The sequence below is a fragment of the Chlorocebus sabaeus genome, chromosome 19 (assembly GCF_047675955.1).
Source record: "Chlorocebus sabaeus isolate Y175 chromosome 19, mChlSab1.0.hap1, whole genome shotgun sequence".
Taxonomy (NCBI): domain Eukaryota; kingdom Metazoa; phylum Chordata; class Mammalia; order Primates; family Cercopithecidae; genus Chlorocebus; species Chlorocebus sabaeus.
Window position 1 is genome coordinate 20,596,919 of NC_132922.1, and position 22,698 is coordinate 20,619,616.

At 58.4% G+C, this 22,698-nt stretch overlaps 1 protein-coding gene across 2 annotated transcripts; it reads left to right on the forward strand.

Annotated features, from left to right (window-relative positions):
• Positions 1 to 4,125: 4,125 nt before the first annotated feature.
• On the forward strand, positions 4,126 to 21,662 carry LIF (LIF interleukin 6 family cytokine). 2 transcript variants are annotated; one of them, XM_038007616.2, is made up of 5 exons: positions 4,126 to 4,788; positions 14,291 to 14,509; positions 15,320 to 15,440; positions 17,172 to 17,350; positions 18,028 to 21,662. In XM_038007616.2, the coding sequence occupies exons 3-5, from the start codon at positions 15,422 to 15,424 to the stop codon at positions 18,436 to 18,438; spliced, it is 609 nt and encodes a 202-aa protein (XP_037863544.1). In that variant the 5' UTR covers positions 4,126 to 4,788; positions 14,291 to 14,509; positions 15,320 to 15,421; the 3' UTR covers positions 18,439 to 21,662. The 2 variants fall into 2 exon arrangements, with proteins under 2 accessions (XP_037863544.1, XP_007973572.1); XM_007975381.3 differs by lacking the exon at positions 14,291 to 14,509.
• Positions 21,663 to 22,698: the final 1,036 nt, after the last annotated feature.

Consider the following 22,698-nt stretch of genomic DNA (forward strand, 5'->3'; position numbering starts at 1 on the left):
GTGTGCCAGTGTGTCCTCTCATATGTGTGTATGTTCCTGGATCACCCTGGGGGGACACGGGCACATCCGGTGCCTGGAACATGAAAGGTGCCCTAGGCATTTGTGGAATGAATCAAAGAGTGAGTTCACAGCTACACCCCTGCCACCAGCATCCTGCCTGATGTGGAGTGAGCATGCAGCAGACATGAGGAATGGCTGTGTGCAGAGGAACGAAGAGACTTGGCTGGGCTTGAAATCCTGTCTCAGCCCCTTTCCGTCTACCTGGGTGACCTTGGGAAAATTCTTTAACATCTCTGAGCCTTTGTTTCCTCATCTGTGGAATGAACAAAAGAATAACAGATCCTGCCTCAGACAGGGCCAGTGACCTGGTTTGTGCTTAAAACTGCTTCCCGAAGAGCCCAAGGGGTTAGGGTTTCCATCTGGCCCCCAGAAAACTGGGCTCCTCCCAAATGCCCAGGTGAGCATGTATAGACCGAAAACATGCTGAGGCAAGGGCTCCCAGAGGCAGGTGAGCTTGACTTGGATCGGTCCATGGCTACCCCTACTTCCTGAAATGGCAAAAAGAGCTGGGGATGGGATGGGAACAGGAGGACTTGACATTAGGGTGGAGGAGAGCCAGTGCAGAACTCCCTGCAATAGACATGATACATTTTGCAGATGAGAAGACTGAGGCTCAGAGAGTCTGAGTGGCCAGCCCACATCTTTAGACCAAATTAACCGGGAATGGGCACAGTTTGAATTCAGGGCCGTAGGACTCCTGGGTGGGAGCATCTTCCTGGTACCCCTCCTCCTCTATAACTTGGCTGACAATTTCATGAGTTCCTGAAGGCACAGAACTCCAGGGCAAGGGGCAGACAGACAATAGACAGGCACAAGGACCAACAGGAGCATCTGAGATTGCAGGATGAGCTCAGCAAAAATAAAGCAGGGTGATGTAACAGCAGCGGGAGAGCCAGGCGCTGCGAGTGGCCAGAGTGGCATCTGGAGAGGTGACGTCCACACTGTGGTCTGAGTGACGTGCAGATGGGGAGGTGGGAAGAGCTAGGGCAAAGGCTCTGAGCATTCAGGGATCAGAGTATCACGAGTGAGGGCATCAGGATTTACCCAAAGGCCCAGAGAGGGGAAGCATCTTGCTTAAGGTCACAGAACAAAGTAGTGCAGGGCGAGGCTAGAACTCCAGGCCCCTAACTCCCAACCAACAGTCTTCCTGGGCAGCTGCCTGACATATTGCAGCCTATTTACCAAGTACCTAGCAAGGGCCTCCCGCGGCCCCCACTGGGCTCCCCCTCGCCCTCAGGGGTCCTACCATAATGGCCATCTTTTGGCTCCCAAAGTGCCTGGGGCTCCTTCCTACCACAGGGTTTCTTCCTACGCTGTTCCCTCTGCCTGGAATGCTGTTCCCCATCCTGTTTGTCAAGTTAGCTCCTTCCTTGTAAGATCTTAGCTGGAGGATGCATCCTTAGCAATTCTTTCTCGCCTGTCCAGAGTCTGGGTCTGGGAACCTGGTTGCGCCCTCCCTTCCGGCAGCATGCACTCTGGTGTTCACATTCCCAACTGTGTCTCCTATTAGCATGGAGGACGGAGACTGAGTCTGCTTTGCTTGACGCTGTCCCTGCATCCGCATGGTGCCTGGCACACAGTAGGTGCTCAAGGAAGAGCAGGGCAGGTGGGGCTCCGCCTCCCAGCCCCAAGGAGAAGACAGAGGCAAGTGTGTTGCTGGGGGGAAGCGGAGGCACTGAGGTGCACACCAGGGAACCCATCCTAAACAGGTGCCACTCCCACACCTGGCCTGCCCTGGCTCCAGGCCCCGCCAACAGCAGAGGGGCTGCCCTCACTTGTGTCTCCCTGCTCCAGCTGGGGGAAGGGGGTTTCCTCGACCTCAGCTGCTGGGAAGATGTGGGTGGGAGGTGGCAGACACCAAAACCCAGGCACACTCGGGTTCCTGGAGCGGAAGGGGAGCAGGCGCTGCGGCTGGTGCTGGGGTTGCCCTCCAGGAGGGCAGAGGTTGGCCTGTGGGGGAAGAGCTGGGAAGCCCAGCATGGCTGCCCCCACCCCTGGTTGTCCCCCACCTCTCACCGCCCAGGAGAGGTGTCTGGGGCTGACTTTGAACTAGAGCACACCCACCCCATAGGAAACAGATGGGGGAGCTTGATTCTGGGAAGGGGTCTCAAGTACACTATCTATGAGGACTTGTCACCCCATAACATCTCCCGAGGAGTCATAGTTGCAGGTAACCCCAAACTACCACCTGTAGTCTGATCCTCCCAAGGCCAGATCCTACAGACTCAGCTACCAGGATAGTCTGTCTCCTGGCTTAGTGGTGCCTTGAAGCCAAATTCACCGTTCTGCCCCCAAACCCTACACTTGCTTTCTGCTTCTCCTTTTCCCCTACGAAAGTTCCAGAATCCCAGCCCATTGCCTTTGCCTTCCTTGGCCCCTCCTCTCCCCTCCATCACTCGGTCCTGTGGTCTCTCCCATACCCATCTCTTGCAGGCGACTCCTCTCCCGGTCCATTTAGCTGCTCCCACCCCTGCATGCAGCCTGAGCTCCCTGTTCCCCCTCAGCTCTTCTTTTTTTCCTTGGGAGAAACAGGGTCTCGCTCTTCGCCCAGGCTAGAGAGCAGTGGCATGATCGTGGCTCACTGCAGCCTCGACCCCCCGGGCTCAAACAATCCTCCCACCTAAGCCTCCCAGGTAGCTGGGACTACAGGCATGCACCACTATGCCTAGCTAAATTTTTGTTTTTTTGTAGAGATGGGATCTTGCTATTTTGCCCAGGCAGGTCTCGAACTCCTGGCCTCAAGCAACCCTCCCACCTCAGTCTCTCAAAGTGCTGGAATTACAGGCATCAGCCTCTGTTCCTGGTCCCTCTCCCCGTTTCTTACATCTTCCTGCCCTTGAGGCCAAGCTCAGATGCCCCTACCTCTGTGATTCCCCCACCCAGAGGGGCTTGTGGGGCTGCCCCAGTGCTGTGGGTGGCTTGCAGAGTGCCACTGTGGAGTTTCCATCAGACAGAGGCAGAACGGGGCCTTGTCGAATCACCCTGCCGACTCCACAGCACGGACTGCTGTGTGATGGTCCCCACGACCATCCACCATGAGAGGCAGCAGTCTACTGGTGTCAACTACTGCTTTGTTGCCACAGTGTGCAAGAGCTGACGCTCTGCTAGGCACATTTTCCCTAGAGGCACGGGGCCCTCCATGAAGTGTGTGCTCCCTGCACTGACTCACATAAGGGACAAAGGGGTCACGAGCAGCTGTCCGCTGGCACCAGGCTAAGGAACATAAAGAGATCCTGGTGCAGTCCAGCCGCTGAATCCACTCGAAGCTCGGTTCTCTTTTTCTTTTTTAAGTTTTTCAGAGCGGAGGTCTGGGACTCTCAGTCAATGCTGCATGTCACACACATGGGTTAAAAGTTCCCTAGGACAGCACAGGCGGGGAGGGGTCCTGGCACATTTTGTTAATCTACAGAACGAACTCTCAGCATAGAAACAGCAGAGCCAGGATGTGAACCGGGCCTTCCTTGGGCCTCTGTGGCCTTAGACTCTTTGCTGCAGGAGTTCATGTGATTTGTTTTCTTCCCAGGGATGAGTTTAAAATACTTTAGAGTTATGCAAAACGAGTTAGACCTCAGCCCCCTAGCTGGATCCCCTGCCCGGGCTGAGCCTCAGTTTCCCCTCTGTACAATGGGGCCAACTTGGCCCACCTCCCAGCTGTGACAAAGATTCCCTGGGAGACAGCACAGACACGACATTGATGACAGGGCCGTCCCTGAGACAGTGTGGCTGAGGCTCTCTCTTATTTCCCCTTTCCCTCCTTAGTGGTTTTCTTTCTTCTCGGCTCTTTTCTCTTTGTCCCTGTCCTGTCACCTGCCCTGCCTGCCTCCCACCCTCCACCCAGGGGCTGGGACACGGGATCCCCACAAAAGCCCTTTTTCAGTGCCGAGGAAGGGTCACAGTCCATGCTCCTTTGGAGTGGGGAGGCCCTCCCAAGGCTGGCCCGGCTCCCTACGGCTCCCTACAGCTCCCTACGTCTCAGGAGGGCTGGGCTCGGGGAGGGGCGAAGGTCTCTGAGGGAGGGGGTTGGGCAGGCGGGGCCCTGGAGCTTGTGGCAAGGGTGGATCAGATGGGCCAGGTGGCACCCCAGGTTCGGAGGTAGGTGCTAGGGCAGGGAGTGGTGTCCTGGGAGGGGGCCCAGTGTCTCGTTGGGGGAACTGCAGCCCTGTGACTCTTCTGGGGACAGGGACAAGGGGAGGCTGGCTGTGCTGCACACGGCCTGTGGCAGGTCTGAGTCAAAACACCTAAGGCCGACCCCTGCGGTCATGCGGAGGGCTGCCCAGTCATCGCCTTATGCCGGCCTGGGTCACTCAGGCAGGCTGGGCGCGGCCCCGTCAGCTGTGACTCAGGCCCCAGCGGCCTCGCCACGCAGCACCGGGCAGGGGCATTGGGCACCAGGAAGCCCCCTCCCACATCCCAGCCCTGCTTCTCCCCTTGGCCACTCCAAGACCCCGCCCCCACCTGTGTCAGGCACAGACTGGGTGGGAACCCGGGGCCCTCTGCACCTGCTGCCCCCCGCCATTCAGCTGGGGGCGGGTGTGGAAGTGGGGGTAGTGTCAGGGCCACCCAGCTCCGGACGGGAAGTCAAGTTGGGGGCGGGGTGAGGAGCCGACTCCAGAGAAGATCTAGCAGGAGAGGGAAGCAGAGGGGGCCTGGCCCGGAAGACGATGGTGTCCCACTGAAGACCTGGCAAACCTTCCAGATCCAGAGCGGCGTGTGCAGGCACATACCACGGTAGGCTTCTCCCTGGGGCAGGGCCGGGGGTAGAGGCCAGCCTCCAAATTTATCCTCCACCAAAGCAAACATCGCTCACTCCCTTGTGGGTCAGGGGGCATCTGGTGGCTCACACATGCTCCAGGCCTCAGTTTCCCCTTCTATGCAATGGGCATGGTGAGATACGCCCCGAACACCTCTCTGAGGATGTTGAGGCTAAGCAGGAGAGAACAGATGCGAAAGCGTCGTGTGGACATGTGAGGGTTTAAAGAGCATCAAAGTGTTAAAGGGCAGAGGAGAGAGCTCTGGACACGGTGGCTGGAAGGAGGCCTGGATTTGAATCCTGGCTGTTTGGGACCCTGGAGGGGTCAGTCATCTGGGGGTTTTGAGTCCTGGATTCCCAAGGCACCCTTGAGTTCTCTTTTCCCCAGAGCAGTGCAGGAGGCCGAACCCATGAAGACCTCGGTTTCCTTCTGATGGAGAGGTGGTTCCTGTATAGCAGGCTCCAGCATGTGTGGTCAGTCAAGTTCAAGGCCCCCGTGCCTTTGGCCTTGGGCCAGTGCAGGACTTGACTGCTGTGTGCCTCACTCACTGTGTAAAGTGGATCTAATTATGGGATCACAGTGGCGAGAAAGGAAAAATATAGGTAAAATCCTTGCACGGAGCCTGACATGAGAGGGGAAGCGGCTCGACCCCAATCTTGCCGTCAGCAGTTCCCGAGGCCTGGGGAGAGGCTTCTGAGGGGATAGGGAAACTATCTCCTGGGTGGGCCAGTCCTGGGTCTGGATGCTGGGGTTTCCTGGCACGTTGGGGCCGAGTGGGGGCCTGGGCTCTGTCCCATGAGTCCCTGGTTTATTTTACGTCTGTGGATCTTAATTGTCTCCTCTCTAAAATGGCGACTGTAATTCCCATTTGGAAGAACTGTCGTGAGGACCTGTAAATGGGAGCTGGGGAGAGGGGACGTCCTGGAAGTCTGAGGGGAGTGGGAAGGGGCAGCAGGGCTAGGAGAGAGAATTTCTCCTCCCCCTCCTCCTCTTCCTCCTCCCAGAGCCTCCGCCAGGCAGAGGCACGTGGTCCTGGCACCCCCTTGTGGCCGGTCCTCAGGGCTTCCCCAGGAGGGGCTGGACACGGCATAGGCTCCTCCAAGACCCCCTCAGCGGTGCCCCCCTCTCCAGCCTTGGCCTGTATCTGCCCACCCTCCATTCTGAGCTTCAGGCATCCCCACCCACCTCCTCAAATCCCCAAATGCCACCCCACCTGGCTCTGGGGGAGGCCCCGGCTGCAGGCTGGCCTGGGGCTGGCGGGGCCGTGGCCGTGGGGCCTGCTGCCCGCTGGGCAGTGGGGGGCGCTGCAGCCCGTGGTTTGGAGCCGGGTAGGCGGTTGGGTGTCAAATGCTGGTCTGGGAGCCCTGGACCTGGACTTCCCCCAGCCCTGGGCCCAACTTTCCTGGGGACCTGGGTCTCTATATCCCCCACCACTGCTCCCCACAAGCCACTCTTTAAAGAACCTTTTCTTTTTCTCTTTTCTTTCTTTCTTTTTGTTCCCCCGTGTTTTTTTGTTTTTTGTTTTTTTGAGACGGAGTTTCGCTCTTGTTGCCCAGGCTGGAGTGCAATGGTGTGATCTCGGCTCACTGCAACCTCTGCCTCCTGGGTTCAAGCGATTCTCGTGCCTCAGCCTCCCGAGTAGCTGACATTACAGGCATGTGCCACGACGCCCGGCTAATTTTGTATTTTTAGTAGAGACGAGGTTTCTCCATGTTGGTCAGGCTGGTCTTGAGCTCCTGAACTCAGGTGATCTGCCCACCTCGGCTTCCCAAAGTGTTGGGATTACAGGCATGAGCCACCACACCTGGCCCCAGTGAAGCTTTTCTAGACACTTTGGGACTCATGGACTTATCTAGAAAGGGACACTGAGACTCTGAGAAGCTTCCTTCTGGAATTCTCACAAGCAAATCAGGACTGAAACCCAGGGTTTCCAGCTCCCTGGGAGGTCACCAGTCCACATACTATTGGGAATGTGCCACTAATTTGCTGTGTGGCCTTGGAGAAGCGACTTCCCCTCTCTGGGCCCCATAGCTAAGATAATATCAACAACACAGTCTGGTGCAGTGGCTCATGCCTGTAATCCCAGCACTTTGGGAGGCCGAGGCAGGAGGATTGCTTGAGCAGATGTGATTGAGGCTGCAGTGAGCTATGGTGGCACTACTGCACTCCAGCCTGGGCAACAGAATGAGTCCCTGTTTCAAATAATAGCAATATCAATAACCAAGGTATGTCTTCCGTGCTGGCCAGCCTTTTGGAGGATATCGCTGACCTCACAGGTTGACAACACTGTTCCCCCATTTGGTAGACGTTGGAAGTGAGGCCTGAGCAATCAGGCCACCTGCCCAAGATCGCACAGTTTGTAAGTGGCCGAGGTGGGCCTGGACCTGGGGTCTGGCTGATTCCAGAGCCCACTTAGCCTCCTCCCCTCCACGGTGCAGCCTCATCTCTTCTCCGAGCTTTTCCTTTACCAAGTGGGGACTCTGAAGCCAGTAGGGGCCAAGACAGGCCCTAAGTCCTCCACCCCCACCCAGCACATGGGCCCCCTGAGGGTGGGGAGGCACAGGCCCCTGTCCTCCCTCTGCAAGGGTCCCCTGCTGCCAGCCCTCTGGCTAGGGTGGACTTAGGAGAGACCTTGACAGCCGAGAGGTTCACAGAGAATCTGGCTCTCTGGATAGCCCGCCATGAATGACACCAGGCCCAGGCGTTGGTCCCACCCAGAAAGGGAGGAGATGGAAACAGGGTCCAGGGGTGGGGTGGGTGGGGGCGGAGGCTCGGCTGGGCAGAAGATCAGAGCGGGATTGTGTCATGCAGTCCTGTGGCTTATCAGCCACCGGGCGGCCTGGTCCAGGCAGAAGGAGGGGCTCTCCGGGGAGTGACTCTGCGGGGACCCCCCTGGGCCTGGCTGCTCAGACCACACCTGCGCCTCCAGGGTCCTGTTTTAGGGAGGCTGGGGGTAGGGGGCTGGGGTGGAGACCTGGCTCCATTACACACTGTGTGACCTGGCACAAATCATTCCACTCTGTGAGCCTCAGTTTCCAAGTCTGTCAAATGAGGATTAAAATGCCTCCCTCAGAGAATGGGGGTCAGGACTTGAGCCCATAGGGGCTTCTGGTGAGCACTTGGTAATGCTTGGTTTTGTGGGGAGGGGGTGGGAGAGAGGCTTATGAAAGCCTTCGGGGCCTGTGCCCCAGGAAGGGCACTACTCCGGGCTGGGAGGGTCCTGGAGGTCTAGGGGGACCCAAAGGTGCAGGAGGTGGGGGACAGGTATCATGCCCCAGTTGCAAGACACAGAGGCAGGCCTGGCCCCTCCAATCCCAGGTCCCACCAGCGGCTCCCCAACCTGGCCCCATCCCTTCCCTCACCCCAGGAAGCTCACTCTTCCTTCTCTTCCCAGGGAAGAGGATAGTCCAACCTCGGTCAGGTCTCGCCCCTCCATCCTCCCCACCCAGTGGGATGGGACCACTTTATTCTTTCCATGTCATCACCGTCGCCAGACCGGAGGCTCCCATCACCCTCCCACCCACCATCCTCAGAACAATCCCTCAGGCTCCCCTGGGCGCTGGGACGGGTCAGGGTGGCCCCACTGTGCTTGGCGGGGGGAGGGGAAGGAGAGAAGGCCAGGGCCACACCTCTGCATGGCCAGTTTCAGGCTGAATAGGTCCTTGGGCCGCTTCCTGTTCTGTTTATGGCCTCCGAGTCCAGGAAATCATTGAGTGACACGCCCCTCCTTTACCCCCCAGCCCCGCAATTATTTAATAGGGGCCGCTGTGGTCTCTCTTTTGGAAAATCCAGTGGGAGAAGAAAGCTGTCAGCTCGCCTCTGACATCAGCTTTGTCCCTGTGCCAAAAGTCAGGGTGGCCAGGGCGGTGTGGGGAGGAGGGGCTGGGGCGGGGTAGGGAGGAAGCCAGCTGCTGGTGGCCCCTGTGATGTGAGGCTGCCACATGGTTCCCAGGGGCGGGGGTTGGAAGGCGAGGAGCAGCGATTGTTGGAGACACACGCCGGGGCACACGCAGGCCTGGAGGCTCAGAAATGCACTCGTGCACGCCCAGGGTTAGACCTCCCTGCTCACCTAGCCCTCGTGCCCAGGGATCCCCAGTACCACACAAACTCAGGCAGACATGAGGCCAGACACACAGTCGCACTGGCTTCATGCCCATGGGCACGTGTGCACACAAACACACACACAGACACACTCACACAACCACACGGAGAACTCACAATAGCAGCCAGAGATGTGCACCATCTAGCTCTCAGTCACACAAAGCAAAAGGTACAAGCAGATCTACACACGTGCACACACCACACACGCACACAAGGTACCAGACACAGGCATGCACAGACACAGAGGCACTCACTACACACGCGTGCTCACGCAAATGCCCACTCAGACTCGGACAGACAGACAAACACACTCAGCCACGTCCCAGAGCCACAGGGAGCCCAAGTGTGCGCCCTCTACTGCAGGCTGGGGCTCTTGGCCTCGGGCTGCCCTGGGAAGGTGGCTGTGGCCACTTCCTCTTCCCGCACCCTGCGGTGAGGATGAAAGGCTCCCTGGTGGAGTAGGAAAGAAAGGCCTGTGACTGTCCTGGGCTCCACCCAGGTGGGATGGGGCAGGGCAGAGAGCCCAGGGGTCTGAGGCTGCGGAAGGGAGTGGACAGTGAGCGGCTGGGCTCTGGGAGGCCTTTGTCACGGCACAGGGTGCCGCCAGGTCCCCCACGTTGAGCACCTGCTCAGCCCCGCCCCATCCTACCCTGCGGCACCTCTGGCCTATTCCAGAGCTGGAAGGGAAGTCAGGAGCCCCGTGAGACACTGCTGAGTGACCTTGGGCAAGTCACTCCTCAGCCCCTCTGGGCCTGGCTTTCAACATCGATACCAGCGGCTTGCAAATGTTTTTGACTGCCACCCACAGTAAGAAATACATTGCACCTTGCCACCAGATGAGGATGCAGATACTGACACACACAGGCAACCGGAAAAATGTTTCATGGAGCGATCCTCGCCCTGGCTCTGGGCGATGCCAGGTGATTTCGCTATTCCATTTCCTTTTTGAAAGTGTTGGTGGCAACCCTCTAATTGAATCCATGGCCCACGAAGAGGCAGAGGCCCGCAGTGTGAAAACACTGCTCTCTCTACATCTGCCTGCAATGGTCTCAGGCTAGTTCGAGATTCAGGGAGAGCCCGGGGGAGGTAAAAGTGCTTGCAGAGTCTCAAAGGCCATGCTCACGAAATGCTGATGGCTGAGGTAGACAGCAACCCATTCTACAGAGCCCTGGGGGGCACCGGCCCCACGCAACGCCACAGCCAGGCCGCTGGCTGGCCCTGCCAATGATCAGGGGCTGCTGCTTCCCTTGCAATTTCTATCAGAAATGAAGAAAAAAAAATGCAGTCACTCTGATTCATCTCCAGGGGGTTGATTCCTGACACAGTCGGTCGGGAAATGTCAGGGTGATGATGGGAGTAGTTGGCAGAAGGCCAGGGTGGCTTCTGGCTTCTCCTTGGCCCTGAGGGGATACTGCTGGTCGCTGCCAGAGACTGGATCCGGTAAGGGTGAGAAGGGGCAGGCGATAGGCCCAGCATCTGGACCTCAAGAGCCCCCAGAAGACAGCTGGGCTCTCCAGGGCCCAGAGATGGGGGGAGTACTGCTTATTTCCCTCCCCGAGGCCCTGAGATGCTACCCACTCTCCTAAAACCCACACCAGACTCCATTAACTGAGAGGACCCAGGAGCCACCTCCTGCCCTGACTCTCAGACCGCACTGCGCTGACCACGGGACCCAGCCCTAACCCAAGCCCCTGACTCGGTCTGGGGTTTGAGCTCCTTCTTCGGCCATAGCCAGATCTTATTAGAATGGCTGCCACGCGTTAGGCGTTTGTCCACATTTCCCAGGAAACATCCCGGTGATGGCCCCACAAGGCTGTTACAACAGCATCCTCATTTGCAGAGGGAAAACTGAGGCTGTGAGAGAGGAAGTGCGTTGCCCCAGGCCACATAGCTGGTGGTTGGGGCAGGAGGGATTTGAACCCACACCACTGGGGTGAGAACAGTAGAGGCACGGTCCGCTGGTGGCATTACACTGTCACTCCTCAAGCATTGAAGAGTGTGGTGCTCTTGCCTTTTTGGCCAGGATGCCCAATTGGCTGGGCTGTGCCAGGCATTCCTGAGTTTCCCCATCTCCTCTGGCCACCCTTCACCAGCCCTGGGCCTGGGACCCACCCTCTGGACCCCAGCTTCCTTCCTAGGCCCACCTGAGGACTCTGTTCATTTTCCAGGTACCAGGGCCAGAGGGGTTGGGGAAGGAAGGAGGGAGGACAGACTGGGCAGCCGGGGGTGCCCGGAGCGCTGTTTCTGGGTCACCGGTCTTGGGGAATTCCCCAGTGCCCGGAGAGCTGCTTACCTGGTGAGTAACTGCTGCTGGCTGCCCACACAGAATGCCTGACTGTGAGGGGACCTCCCATCCCACCCCTGCCCATGCCACTGCCATGCTGCCCTCTCTCCTGAGAGCCCCGGGGCCCAGGAAAGAGACAGACAGGCAGGGGCTGACCCCCACCCCCGCACCCCCCCACCCTGGGGCTTTGCAGGGGGCGGCTGGTGATTCAAGCCCCTCAGAGCTGAGTTTGTCTCCTTCCTTCTCAGTTGGGGCCTGGGGGTGAATCAGCTTCTGGGGGCGGTAAGGCCAGGTCAGCTGCTGTCCTCAGATCAGGCTTGGGGTGGGGGTGGTGAGGGGCCAGGAGGGGGGCTCTGGGGGACGGAGCACACTGCCCTGCCAGCCCCCTTCCACAACCTGTCTGATCTTTCTGGGGCACCCTTGAGGCTGGAGGCTACGTGGGTATCTTGCCTCGATTTACCATCAGCAGAGGCTTGACAGCTCTTGCTCCTGCCCAGCCTTCCCCACTCAGCACCCTGGCATGGACCCAAGATTCCCCATCTGTCAAATGGGGACAAGACCCCTTGCTTCACAGGGAGGTCAGCACAGTGGGTGGTGATAAGCAGACAGGCAGCTTGCTGGGTGCCCAGAACCATGCTGAGCCCTGAGCCCTCAGAGCAAACCCACAATGGTGGTACCATTATTCCCATTTTATAGCTGAAGAAACTGAGGCCAGGAGGTGGCAGGCCCTTCCCCAAAGTCACTCAGCTCATAACTGGCAGAGCCAAACCTCCAACCTGGTTCTGAATGAGGCCAGAGTCCATTCTTCAAACCCTCAGACTTCTTTGCCTCCTTTCCACAAGAGACTTGGCACTGACGGTTTTTGGAAACTGTAAAATGCTTTCTCAAAAAATACTTAACCTCTATTCATGTCAAGATATAACCCTGAGCCAGGTGCTGTCAAGAGTACAAGTGAGTCTCAGACCCCACTGAGCTCTCAAGGGTTGAGGAATAAGACTCGCCCCCACTTGAAACAAGAGTGGGTAGGACAAGGCCGGTGTGAGCTGGTCGGGGCTGTGGGAGGCAGGGGAGGCTTCCTGGAGGAAGGTGGCCCGAGCACACCTGCCATGCCCTTCACTCTCTGGGAGCAAGATGTGCTGCAGGGATTGCTGTGGCCTGCAAGACAGAAGCCCGGGTTCCAGACCTGGCTCTGTTATTAACTCTTTGTGTGAGCCACACATAGTATCTTCACCTCTCTGAGCCTCAGTTTCCCCATCTGAAAATTAAGCAGCTGTGACATTCCAGGAGAGACTTGTGGATGGCAGGTGAAAATCAGCAGAAAACAAGCAGCTGGGTAGCTGAACATGCTAGAGGGTGCACTCACTTCCTGGAGAGCCGTGATGAGTTGGATGGCACAGCCACCTGGAGACAGCACTCCTGGGTTCTGGCCTGGTAACTCCTGCTCAATGTCAGGGGATCCCATGTGGCTGGGACAGTCCCGCTCACCCTGAGACCGGTCATATCCCCAGCAGGCCCCATCTGCAGGAGCAGGACAGGCTGTGGATGAAGTCACAGCTGGAAGGGGCCAGGCTGGGGCTGCCACTCCAGGGTGGGGCCTGGGGTCGTGACCCTGGGAGCCGGCAGCCAAGAAGGGAGGGTGCCTTCCATGAGGGAGCTGGCTGGGGGCGGGGAACACACACACAGCACAGAAAGGGAGGGAAGAAAACAAACTCCCAGAGACCAAAGTGGGCCTGGAGCGTAGCCTGGGCGGCTGATTCCTGGGGGCCGCAGCCACGTTGCAGGCGGCACACGGACTTGCGGCTCCGAGACCCTGCCCGGCCTTCCCTCCAGAGGCCCAGAGCAGGTGGTGCCTGGACATGGACAGGAGGGGGAGGCTGGGCCTGGGGCACCGAGGGGCCCAGAGCACTTGGGGAGCACAAACCAAGTCAGGTACCGTGAGAGGAGGGGAAACTGAGGCACTGGAGGGGCCTCGGTCAGGGCTGGGGTTAAGTGGCCCTAGTGTCAGTGTCTTCTAGACCCTGTCCTCACTTCCTGTTTCCTGTGGGGTGGGGCTGAGATTAAACAGCGATCAGGGGTGGATTATAGGGCTGGTGTGGAGTCTGGCTTGCCAGAAGGCATGCAAGACCTGGGGTCCGCTTGGAAGGATGCAGGGGAGACACTGGGCAGCATGGTGGTGGATGTAGGGGTGGCTGCAGGAGAACTCTTGAGCCTAACGAGAGACTCAGGCCGGGCGATGGGGGTTTGATAGGTGGAGGCCACAGTGAGCCCCTGGTCACGTGGATTTGGGGTCCAGGTCAGGAAAGCCAGGCTGAGTTAGCTGACAGGGGTCTAGGTGATGTGGGATGGGACTGGGGGCTGGTCCAGAGTTCACGTGCTCTGAGTGGTCAGGTCCTTGTGCAAGAGATGCTGGGGGAGGGGTAAGAAGAAGGGTTGAGTTGGGGTGTCCTGGGACGTGGGATTGCCTGAGCCAGGCCAGGGCAGGTGGGTCTCCTAGTAGTGTACGCTGACCCCAGAGCAAGTGTATAGGAGCAGTAAGTGCCAAGTGGGGCCCTCCATGGTCCCTTAAAGAAGAGACAAGGTGTGGGGTGAGAGGCAGGAAGGAGGAAGGAGAGCCAGTTCGGGAAGTGCCAGCTGGGATAGGCAGTTTTATCACCTCACATCTGAGGCCCTGCTGGGAGAGAATGGGGGGGCAAGAGCCTAGATAAAGCAGGGTGTGTGTGTGGTGGGGAATGGCAGCAGGCACCAGGGCTCGTCCTGGCACGATGAAGGAGGAACGCGTGGCTGGGCAGGTCCGGGATGTGGCAAGAGGCAGGAGCTGGGGGCATGGAGGATGGGCGAGGGGGCGGTGGGGACCCAGGCAAGGCTGCAGGAGCTCCCTGGCCTTGGAAAACCAACTTGCACACCTTGATCTCAGGTCAGGGTCGGGCGGAAGGGCTGGGAAGGGGCCCCAGGGGACTAAATCCTCTCCTGGTACTGGGGGGTCCCCTGGCAGCTTTAGAGATGGCATGGCCCCAGCTGTATGGCAGGCTGTCTGGCCAGCGCTCCCGCATCTCGTAGGGCGTATTTATTCTCACTTTTCTGTTGCCTTTCTTAGAGGTGTCCCTGTGCTCATTTTGCCCTGCTCCCCACTACTCCTTCCTGCCCTTCCTCATTCACGAATCGCCTGGCCTCAGAAGAGCCTCTAGAAGCACTTTTTGGGGACCTCCATCATTCTCTGAGGCTGAGTTCCAAGGGGCTTCCAAGGCAGGTCTGGAAGGGACCAGCCACTTCTGTTTCCCCAGCCATCAATCAGCACCCTGAGGAGGAAACTGGGGTACGATTTCGCCAAGCCTCTCTCGGTCCCGCTTCAGAATGGAAATGCTGGACCACCTTCCCAGAAGCACCTTCCCAGAGTGTCCCGACAGAACTGAGTCACAGCCACCCCTACCCCCATGTCTTCCTAGCCCCTTCCCCAGCCTCACAGGTACAGTGGTCAGCAGGGCGAGCGCACTGGTGGTGTCTGGAGGCCTGACCCTCTGGGGCCCTGGGCAACGCGTTCCCCTCGGAGCCCCTTGGAGCCCAGTGGCAATGGGCAGATTGGAGGAGGCTACCTCTGGGGTGGCTTCTAGCGCCCATGTTCAGTTCCACTTTATGACCGTCTAAAGTCCACGCCGGCTCCGGCCCCTCCTCCTGGAGCCTCCTTCTCAGCCAAGCCCCAGCCCTCCTCCTCCCACTGCCCCCCTAAAGCCCCCCAACCAGGGGGCACAGAGGCCAGTCTCCATCTGCTAGTCCAGACTCGCTACCTCCCCAAACGCAGGTGAGTCAGGACCGTCTGGGGCGCCCACTGCTGGGACCCCTGCTGACTCGGCCAGGGGCCCCCTCCTGGCGATGCCCATCTTCAGACAACTCCTGGGACAAGCCAGGCAGGAAAACCGCAGGGCGTTTTGTCGAAGGCTTCATTATAATTTTATCAATCAAATTCTTAGAAGAGGGAAAAAGTCTGTTCTCCCCACCCTCCCCCCTCACTTGTCCCCCCCCCTTCACTCTCACTTTCTTCCATTCATAATTTCCTATGATGCACCTCAAACAACTTCCTGGACTGGGGATCCCGGCTAAATATAGCTGTTTCTGTCTTACAACACAGGCTCCAGTATATAAATCAGGCAAATTCCCCATTTGAGCATGAACCTCTGAAAACTGCCGGCATCTGAGGTTTCCTCCAAGGCCCTCTGAAGTGCAGCCCATAATGAAGGTCTTGGCGGCAGGTAAATACACCCGCCCCGCGCCGGCTTCGCGTCCCCGCTGCGGGGCGCGGCGGCAACTTGGGGCGCTTGGTAGCGAGAACCGGACGCCCACCCGCCGCAGACACACGGACGTTTGGGGCGCCCGCGCAGCCACCGGAGGCGCGGGGTGGCGGCCCGGAGCGAGCGCGGGCACATGGTCCCAAGCACCGCACGCCCCGCGGCAGGTTGGCGGCGAGGGAGGGGGCGCCGAGCCTTCCTCCTCCTCTTCCTCCCCCTCGCCTTCTCCTCCTCCTCCTCCTCGCTCCCAACACTCTCGCTGGCTGCTCTTCCCTCTGCGCTTTTTCGCAGATTCACTCTCCCTCTCTCTTTTTCTTTTCTTTCTTTCTTTCCGCTTTCTCCTTTCCAACCGCGGTCCCGGGCTGCTCCCAGGGAGGGGCGCGGGCGGCGAGCAGCTTGCAAACTCCGGCCTGGGACGGGAGCAGGTGCCGCCTCCATCTGCTGGTGTCTGGAAGCGTGTGGTCTGCGCTAGGTGAGATATAGGGGTGTGGCCCCCCTCCCGCAGCCACCCCGGGGCCTCAGCACTGCCTGGGGATGCTGGGACGAACAGGGGACCCAGGAGAAGTGAACTTGAGGCTGCCCTCGTCCCCGCTGTCCCAGCATGGGGGATCCGGGGGAGGTCTCCAGCTTTACTCACACGCTGACCCCGGCCCCCACCACCTTCAGATGCCCTTCTGCGGAGCCCTGGAATGGCGTCTAAGGGGGCTTGGGGGAGTGGGGAGAACAGGCCCCCCTGGGGGAGGGGCAAGCCAGGACATGTCGGGACAGCTCCCAGCTCTCCTGTCACCTTTCACTTTCCTTCCTCCCCGCCCACCCGACTGCCTATGACCTTTTGCCTTTTCTCTCTCCTGGTGCACCATTTCCTTTCCCTCCCTGAGCCGGTGTGTGTGTTAGGGAGGAGGGGAACCCCTGGGACAAGGGACAGCAGATGAATCGGGAGAAGGCATGGAGTCAGGGGCTGTCCAGAGCTGGGGGAACAGAGAGTTTTGAATGATGATTTGGGGATGGAGAGTGGGGACAGCCAGGCAGAAATGGGGTGAACTTGAGTGAGATGGGGGACACTAGGGAAGGAAGAGATAGAAGATGATGGGGACAGGGGCAGAATGGGGGGCAATTGGCCAGGGAGCCAGAATCAAGTGGCAGGTTTGGGAGGGAGACGAGGATCAGCCGAGGACTCCTCCCCACTCCCCCATGTCCCGTGGTCCCCATGGGTGCCTGGCTTGGGAGATTTGGGCTGCAATGGACCAGTGAGTGGGAAGCGCTGCTGAGGAACCTGGGCCACCCTGGGAGGTGGGAAGCAGTGATCTCCTTTCTGGCGCCTGCTGGGCCTGGGGCCTGGTGCCTTCCTGCCAGAGGGCCAGGGGGCCTTAGGGCCTTTGCCTTCCTGAGGGAAAGGGTGGGATGGCTGGGAGTCCCTCCTGGACCCTGCACCCTTCTGGTGGAAATGGCTTGCATCTTGCCCTCATCTTTCCATCATCCCAGGGAGCAGGGAGAGTTAAGGTAGAGAGAGGACAGCAGAGAAACACACGCAGTGACAGAGTGAAGACTAGGCCCCAGGAGGACAGCTGCAGGTGGTGAGGAGGAACCAGGGATCCTCTCCCATGCGACCCTTGCCGGACCCCCTTCCGGTGTGCCATGACCCCAGGCCACCCTTCCCTGCCTTTCTACTCATGGCTTCTTCCTGCCTGTCCCCAGGAGTTGTGCCCCTGCTGCTGGTTCTGCACTGGAAACATGGGGCAGGGAGCCCCCTCCCCATCACCCCTGTCAACGCCACCTGTGCCATACGCCACCCATGTCACAACAACCTCATGAACCAGATCAGGAGCCAACTGGCACAGCTCAATGGCAGTGCCAATGCCCTCTTTATTCTCTATGTAAGTTACCCCTGAGATACTGACAGGAGATGGCAGGGAGGGGGCTTGTAAATATCATTAGGGAGTGTCCTGATCTGGGTTGAGGGGACCTTTTGGGGCTGGAAGGAGAGAATGGCTTGATTAAACCGCCCGCAGACTCCTGCCACTTCCTGCCCACGCTTCCCAGAGAAGCTTCCTCAGGGTGCCCAGTGAGCAAGGGGAGAGCTGGGTGCAAAGGTGGGGGCCTGGCACTTCTTGTCTTGTGATTGTCCTGCTGCAGGGAGGGAGGGATGGAGGGGAAATGCGTGTGAGGCACCAGGGAGATGTGGTTGAGAGGCAGTGGGCTGTGGGTGCTGGGTGTGGAGGGGCGCCCTGGAACATCATGAGTGCAGGGATGGAAGTACTGGTGTGTGGTGCCCCAGCTGGGGCTAGACACCGAGTTTTCCCTTCTGTCCCTTTAGGGTGGTGGTGATGATGATGATGACTGCGTGCATGGCTTAGGCTTTGATCTTTAGCAAGGACACTCACACTGCAATTACTTTTGGCTCTCATGACAATTCTAGATGCTTACAGGGCAAAGAGTTGGGTTCTCTTGCGCTAGATGGGGAAACTGAGACTCAAGAGCTTGCCCAAAGGGTTGGCGGCAGGGCTGGGACACAGACCCCTGACTCCCACGTCACCTGCCCTCTGCCCCTCAGTACACAGCCCAGGGGGAGCCGTTCCCCAACAACCTGGACAAGCTGTGCGGCCCCAACGTGACGGACTTCCCGCCCTTCCACGCCAACGGCACGGAGAAGGCCAAGCTGGTGGAGCTGTACCGCATCGTCGTGTACCTTGGCACCTCCCTGGGCAACATCACCCGGGACCAGAAGATCCTCAACCCCAGTGCCCTCAGCCTCCATAGCAAGCTCAACGCCACTGCCGACATCCTGCGAGGCCTCCTTAGCAACGTGCTGTGCCGCCTGTGCAGCAAGTACCACGTGGGCCATGTGGACGTGACCTATGGCCCTGACACCTCGGGTAAGGACGTCTTCCAGAAGAAGAAGCTGGGCTGTCAACTCCTGGGGAAGTATAAGGAGACCATCGCCGTGTTGGCCCAGGCCTTCTAGCAAGAGGTCTTGAAACATGCTGTGAACCAAAGGATCTCAGGAGTGAGGTCCAGATGTGGGGGCCTGTCCTAGAGTGGCTGGGGCCCAGGGCATGGCTAAACCCAAATGGGGGCTGCTGGCAGACCCCGAGGGTGCCTGGCCAGTCCACTCCCCTCTGGGCTGGGCTGTGATGAAGCTGAGCAGAGTGGAAACTTCCATAGGGAGGGAGCTAGAAGAAGGTGCCCCTTCCTCTGGGAGATTGTGGACTGGGGAGCGTGGGCTGGACTTCTGCCTCCACTTGTCCCTTTGGCTTCTTGCTCACTTTGTGCAGTGGGCAAACTACACAGTCATCTACAACAGCCCTGACCACAGCGAGACAGCAGGGCCCCAGGGAGTGGACCAGCCCCTGGCAAATGATCACCATCTGTGCCTTTGCTGCCCCTTAGGTTGGGACTCAGGTGGGCCAGAGGGGCTAGGGTCCCAAAGGACTCCTTGTCCCCTAGAAGTTTGATGAATGGAAGATAGAGAGGGGCCTCTGGGATGGGAGGCTGTCTTCTTTTGAGGATGATCAGAGAACTTGGGCATAGGAACAGTCAGGCAGAAGTTTCCAGAAGGAGGTCACTAGGCATTCAGGCTCTTGGGGAGGCAAAGAAGCCACCTTCAGGCCTGGGAAGTAAGACGCTGGGAGGAGGAGAGGCCCCAAAAGCTTTGGTGGGTTCTTCCTTCTCTTCCTCGTGATGTTCCTTACAGCCTGGGATGGCCAGGATCTGGTGGCTGAACCTGCAGCAGGGGTTTGTGGAGGTGGGTAGGGCAGGGGCAGGTTGCTAAGTCAGGTGCAGAGGTTCTGAAGGACCCAGGGTCTTCCTCTGGGTAAGAGTCTGTAAGGAGGGGCTAGGGTAGCTCACAGTAGCAGCTCACATCTGAGGCCCTGGGAGGCCTTGTGAGGTCACACAGAGGTACTTGAGGGGGACCAGAGGCCTTCTCTGGTCCCCAGGGCAAAGGGACAGCAGAACTTGAGGTCAGGGTCTTAGGGAACCCTGAGCTTCAAGCGTGCTGTGCGTCTGACCCGGAATGATTTCTATTTATTATGATATCCTATTTATATTAACTTATTGGTGCTTTCAGTGGCAAAGTTAATTCCCCTTTCCCTGGTCCCCACTCAGCAAAATATGATGATGGCTCCCGACACAAGCGCCAGGGCCAGGGCTTAGCAGGGCCTGGTCTGAAAGTCGACAATGTTACAAGTGGAATAAGCCTTATAGGTGAAGCTCAGAGAAGGGTCGGATCTGAGAGAATGGGGAGGCCTGAGTGGGAGTGCGGGGCCTGGCTCCACCCCCATCCCCTATTGTGACTTGCTTTGGGGTGTCAGGGTCCAGGCTGCAGGGGCTGGGCCAATTTGTGGAGAGGCCGGGTGCCTTTCTGTCTTGGTTCCAGGGGGCTGGTTCACACTGTTCTCGGGCGCCCCAGCATTGTGTTGCGAGGAGCACTGCTCCTGGTTGAAACTGTGCCCCCTGGAGCAGTGGGCAAGGCAGTCCTTGTGGCCCAGCCTGTCCCTGTGTCTGTGTCCCCGTGTTGCCTCTGAAATAGTGCCCTGGAACCATCCTGCCCCAGCACCCAGCGTGCTCCCGCACAGCAGGGAAGCTCCTCCGGTGGCCCGGACACCCATAGAGGGTGGGGGGGCCTGGCTGGGCCAGACCCCAGGAAGGTGGGGGAGACTGGGGGGATCAGCTGCCCACTGCTCCCAAGAGGAGGAGAGGGAGGCTGCAGACGCCTGGGACTCAGACCAGGAAGCTGTGGGCCCTCCTGCCCCACCCCCATCCCACTCCCACCCATGTCTGGGCTCCCAGGCAGGGAACCCGATCTCTTTCTTTGTGCTGGGGCCAGGCAAGTGGAGAAACGCCCTCCAGTCTGAGAGCAGGGGAGGGAGGGAGGCAGCCGAATCGGGGCAGCTGCTCAGAGCAGTGTTCTGGCTTCTTCTCAAACCCTGAGTGGGCTGCCGGCCTCCAAGTTCCTCTGACAAGATGATGGTACTAATTATGGTACTTTTCACTCACTTTGCACCTTTCCCTGTCGCTCTCTAAGCACTTTACCTGGGTGGCGCATGGGCAGCGTGCAGGCAGGTCCTGAGGCCTGGGGTTGCGGTGGAGGGTGCGGCCGGGAGTTGTCCATCTGTCCGTCCCAACAGCAAGATGAGGATGTGGTTGTTGAGATTTTGGCCACACTCACCCTTGTCTAGGATGCAGGGGCTGCCTTCCCCTTCTTGCTCCATCTGGCTTAGCTTGGGGCAGGCTGCACTCCCCCAAGATGGACTTCAAGAAAGACAAATTTGCCTGGAAACCAGAGTTGCTGATTCCACCCGGTGCGCCCGGCTGACTCACCCATCACCTCATCTCCCTGTGGACTTGGGTGCTCTGTACCGAGACCACCTGGCGGCCCTGGTGGCCCTGGCTCTGAGTCACTCTCCTGCCCAGCCTGGACTCGGACCCATAGTACCCATCCTCAGTGCTCCCTCCAGATCCCATCTGGCAGCTCGGCGTCCACTCTGCACAGCATCACTGAATCACGGAGCCTTTGCGTGAAACAGCTCTGCCGGACCAGGAGCTGAGTTCCTCTTCCCTTTTTATCTGCTGGTGTGGATCACACCTGGGCCTGGCCAGAGGAAGAGAGAGGGGACAGTCATTTTGTAGTTTACCAAGAGAGATGTCTCCAGCTCTGGGCCCTTATTTATTATTTAAACATTTTTTTAAAAAGCACTGCTAGTTTACTTGTCTCTCCTCCCCATCGTCCCCATCGTTCTCCTTGTCCCTGACTTGGGGCACTTCCACCCTGAGCCAGCCAGCCCAGCTCTGCCTTGACGGCTCTCCAGAGTAGACATAGTGTGTGGGGTTGGAGCTCTGGCACCCGGGGAGGTAGCGTTTCCCTGCAGATGGTACAGATGTTCCTGCCTTAGAATCATCTCTAGTTCCTCACCCCAATCCCGGCATCCAGCCTTCAGTCTCGCCCACGTGCTAGCTCCGTGGGCCCACCGTGCGGCCTTAGAGGTTTCCCTCCTTCCTTTCCACTGTAAAGCACTTGGCCTTGGGTGACAAATTCCTCTTTGATGAATGTACCCTGTGGGGATGTTTCATACTGACAGATTATTTTTATTTATTCAATGTCATATTTAAAATATTTATTTTTTATACCAAATGAATACTTTTTTTTTTTTAAGAAAAAAAGATAAATGAATAAAGAATCTACTCTTGGTTGGCTCTCCGGAATGTACTGATGTGGGGAGATGGGCTGGAAGGGTTGGGACTATCACTGTCCTGGGCACCAGCCAAGTGGGACTCAGCGAAGAGCAGAGGAGGGTGGGGGAGGGGCACCCGGCATGGGTGGGGGCAGTTAGGTGGTATTTTGGCCAAGGCAGAACAAGGTGGGTGGTGTCTAGATCATGGGGGGCCCCCAAGGAAAGAGATGGATTGTTCCGAGGTAAAGGGGGTGCCGGCCACAGTGGGTCACTCCTGTAATCCCAGTACTTTGGGAGTCTGAGGCAGGTGGATCGTTTGAGCCCAGGAGTTCGAGATCAGCCTGGTCAACATGGTGAAACCCTGTCTACAAAATATACAAACATTAGCCAGATGCTGTGGTGTGCGTCTGTGGTCCCAGCTACTTGGGGTGCTGAGGTGGGAGGATCCCTTGATCCCAGGAGGTTGAGGCTGCAATGAGCCATGATTGCGCCACCACACTGCAGCCTGGGTGACAGAGGAAGACCCTGTCTCAAAAAAAAAAAAAAGAAAGAAGAAGAAGAAGTAAAGGGGGTGCCGTGTGATATCTCAGCTCGTTCCCCCCAACTCCTCGCTTAATCTCGTGGGATCCCCAGGAGTTGCCATCCCCACATACCAGAGGAGGAAATAGAGGCTCAGAGCCATGAAACCACGTGCCCAGGGGCACCCGAAGTATTTAGGGCCAGTTAGGGCCACTCCTTCACCTCCAGATCGCATGATTTTTCCTCTACATGAGACTTCAAGGACCTGGAAGATACCAGCTGCCAAAGGCTCTGTTGCCCAGGAATGACCCGTTGACCATTCAGAGGGGCATAACAGGACAACTCGAATGGCCCCAGAGTGGGAGGAGACAGGTGGTCCTACTCAGAATCACACGGGACACTGGGGCCAGAACCAAGGAGGACTCTGCCCGCCCTGATTCTATCCCTCTTCCCGCTGCCCATTTGGGAACCGAATCCCCTTCCACTGCAACCTTCTTCCCAGGCCTCTGCAATCCCTTCCCGGGGAATTCAAG

Coding starts and splice junctions, on each gene's coding strand:
- LIF (XM_038007616.2), top strand. Junction 17,351..18,027: donor ATGCCCTCTTTATTCTCTAT/GTAAGTTACCCC, acceptor TCTGCCCCTCAG/TACACAGCCCAGGGGGAGCC.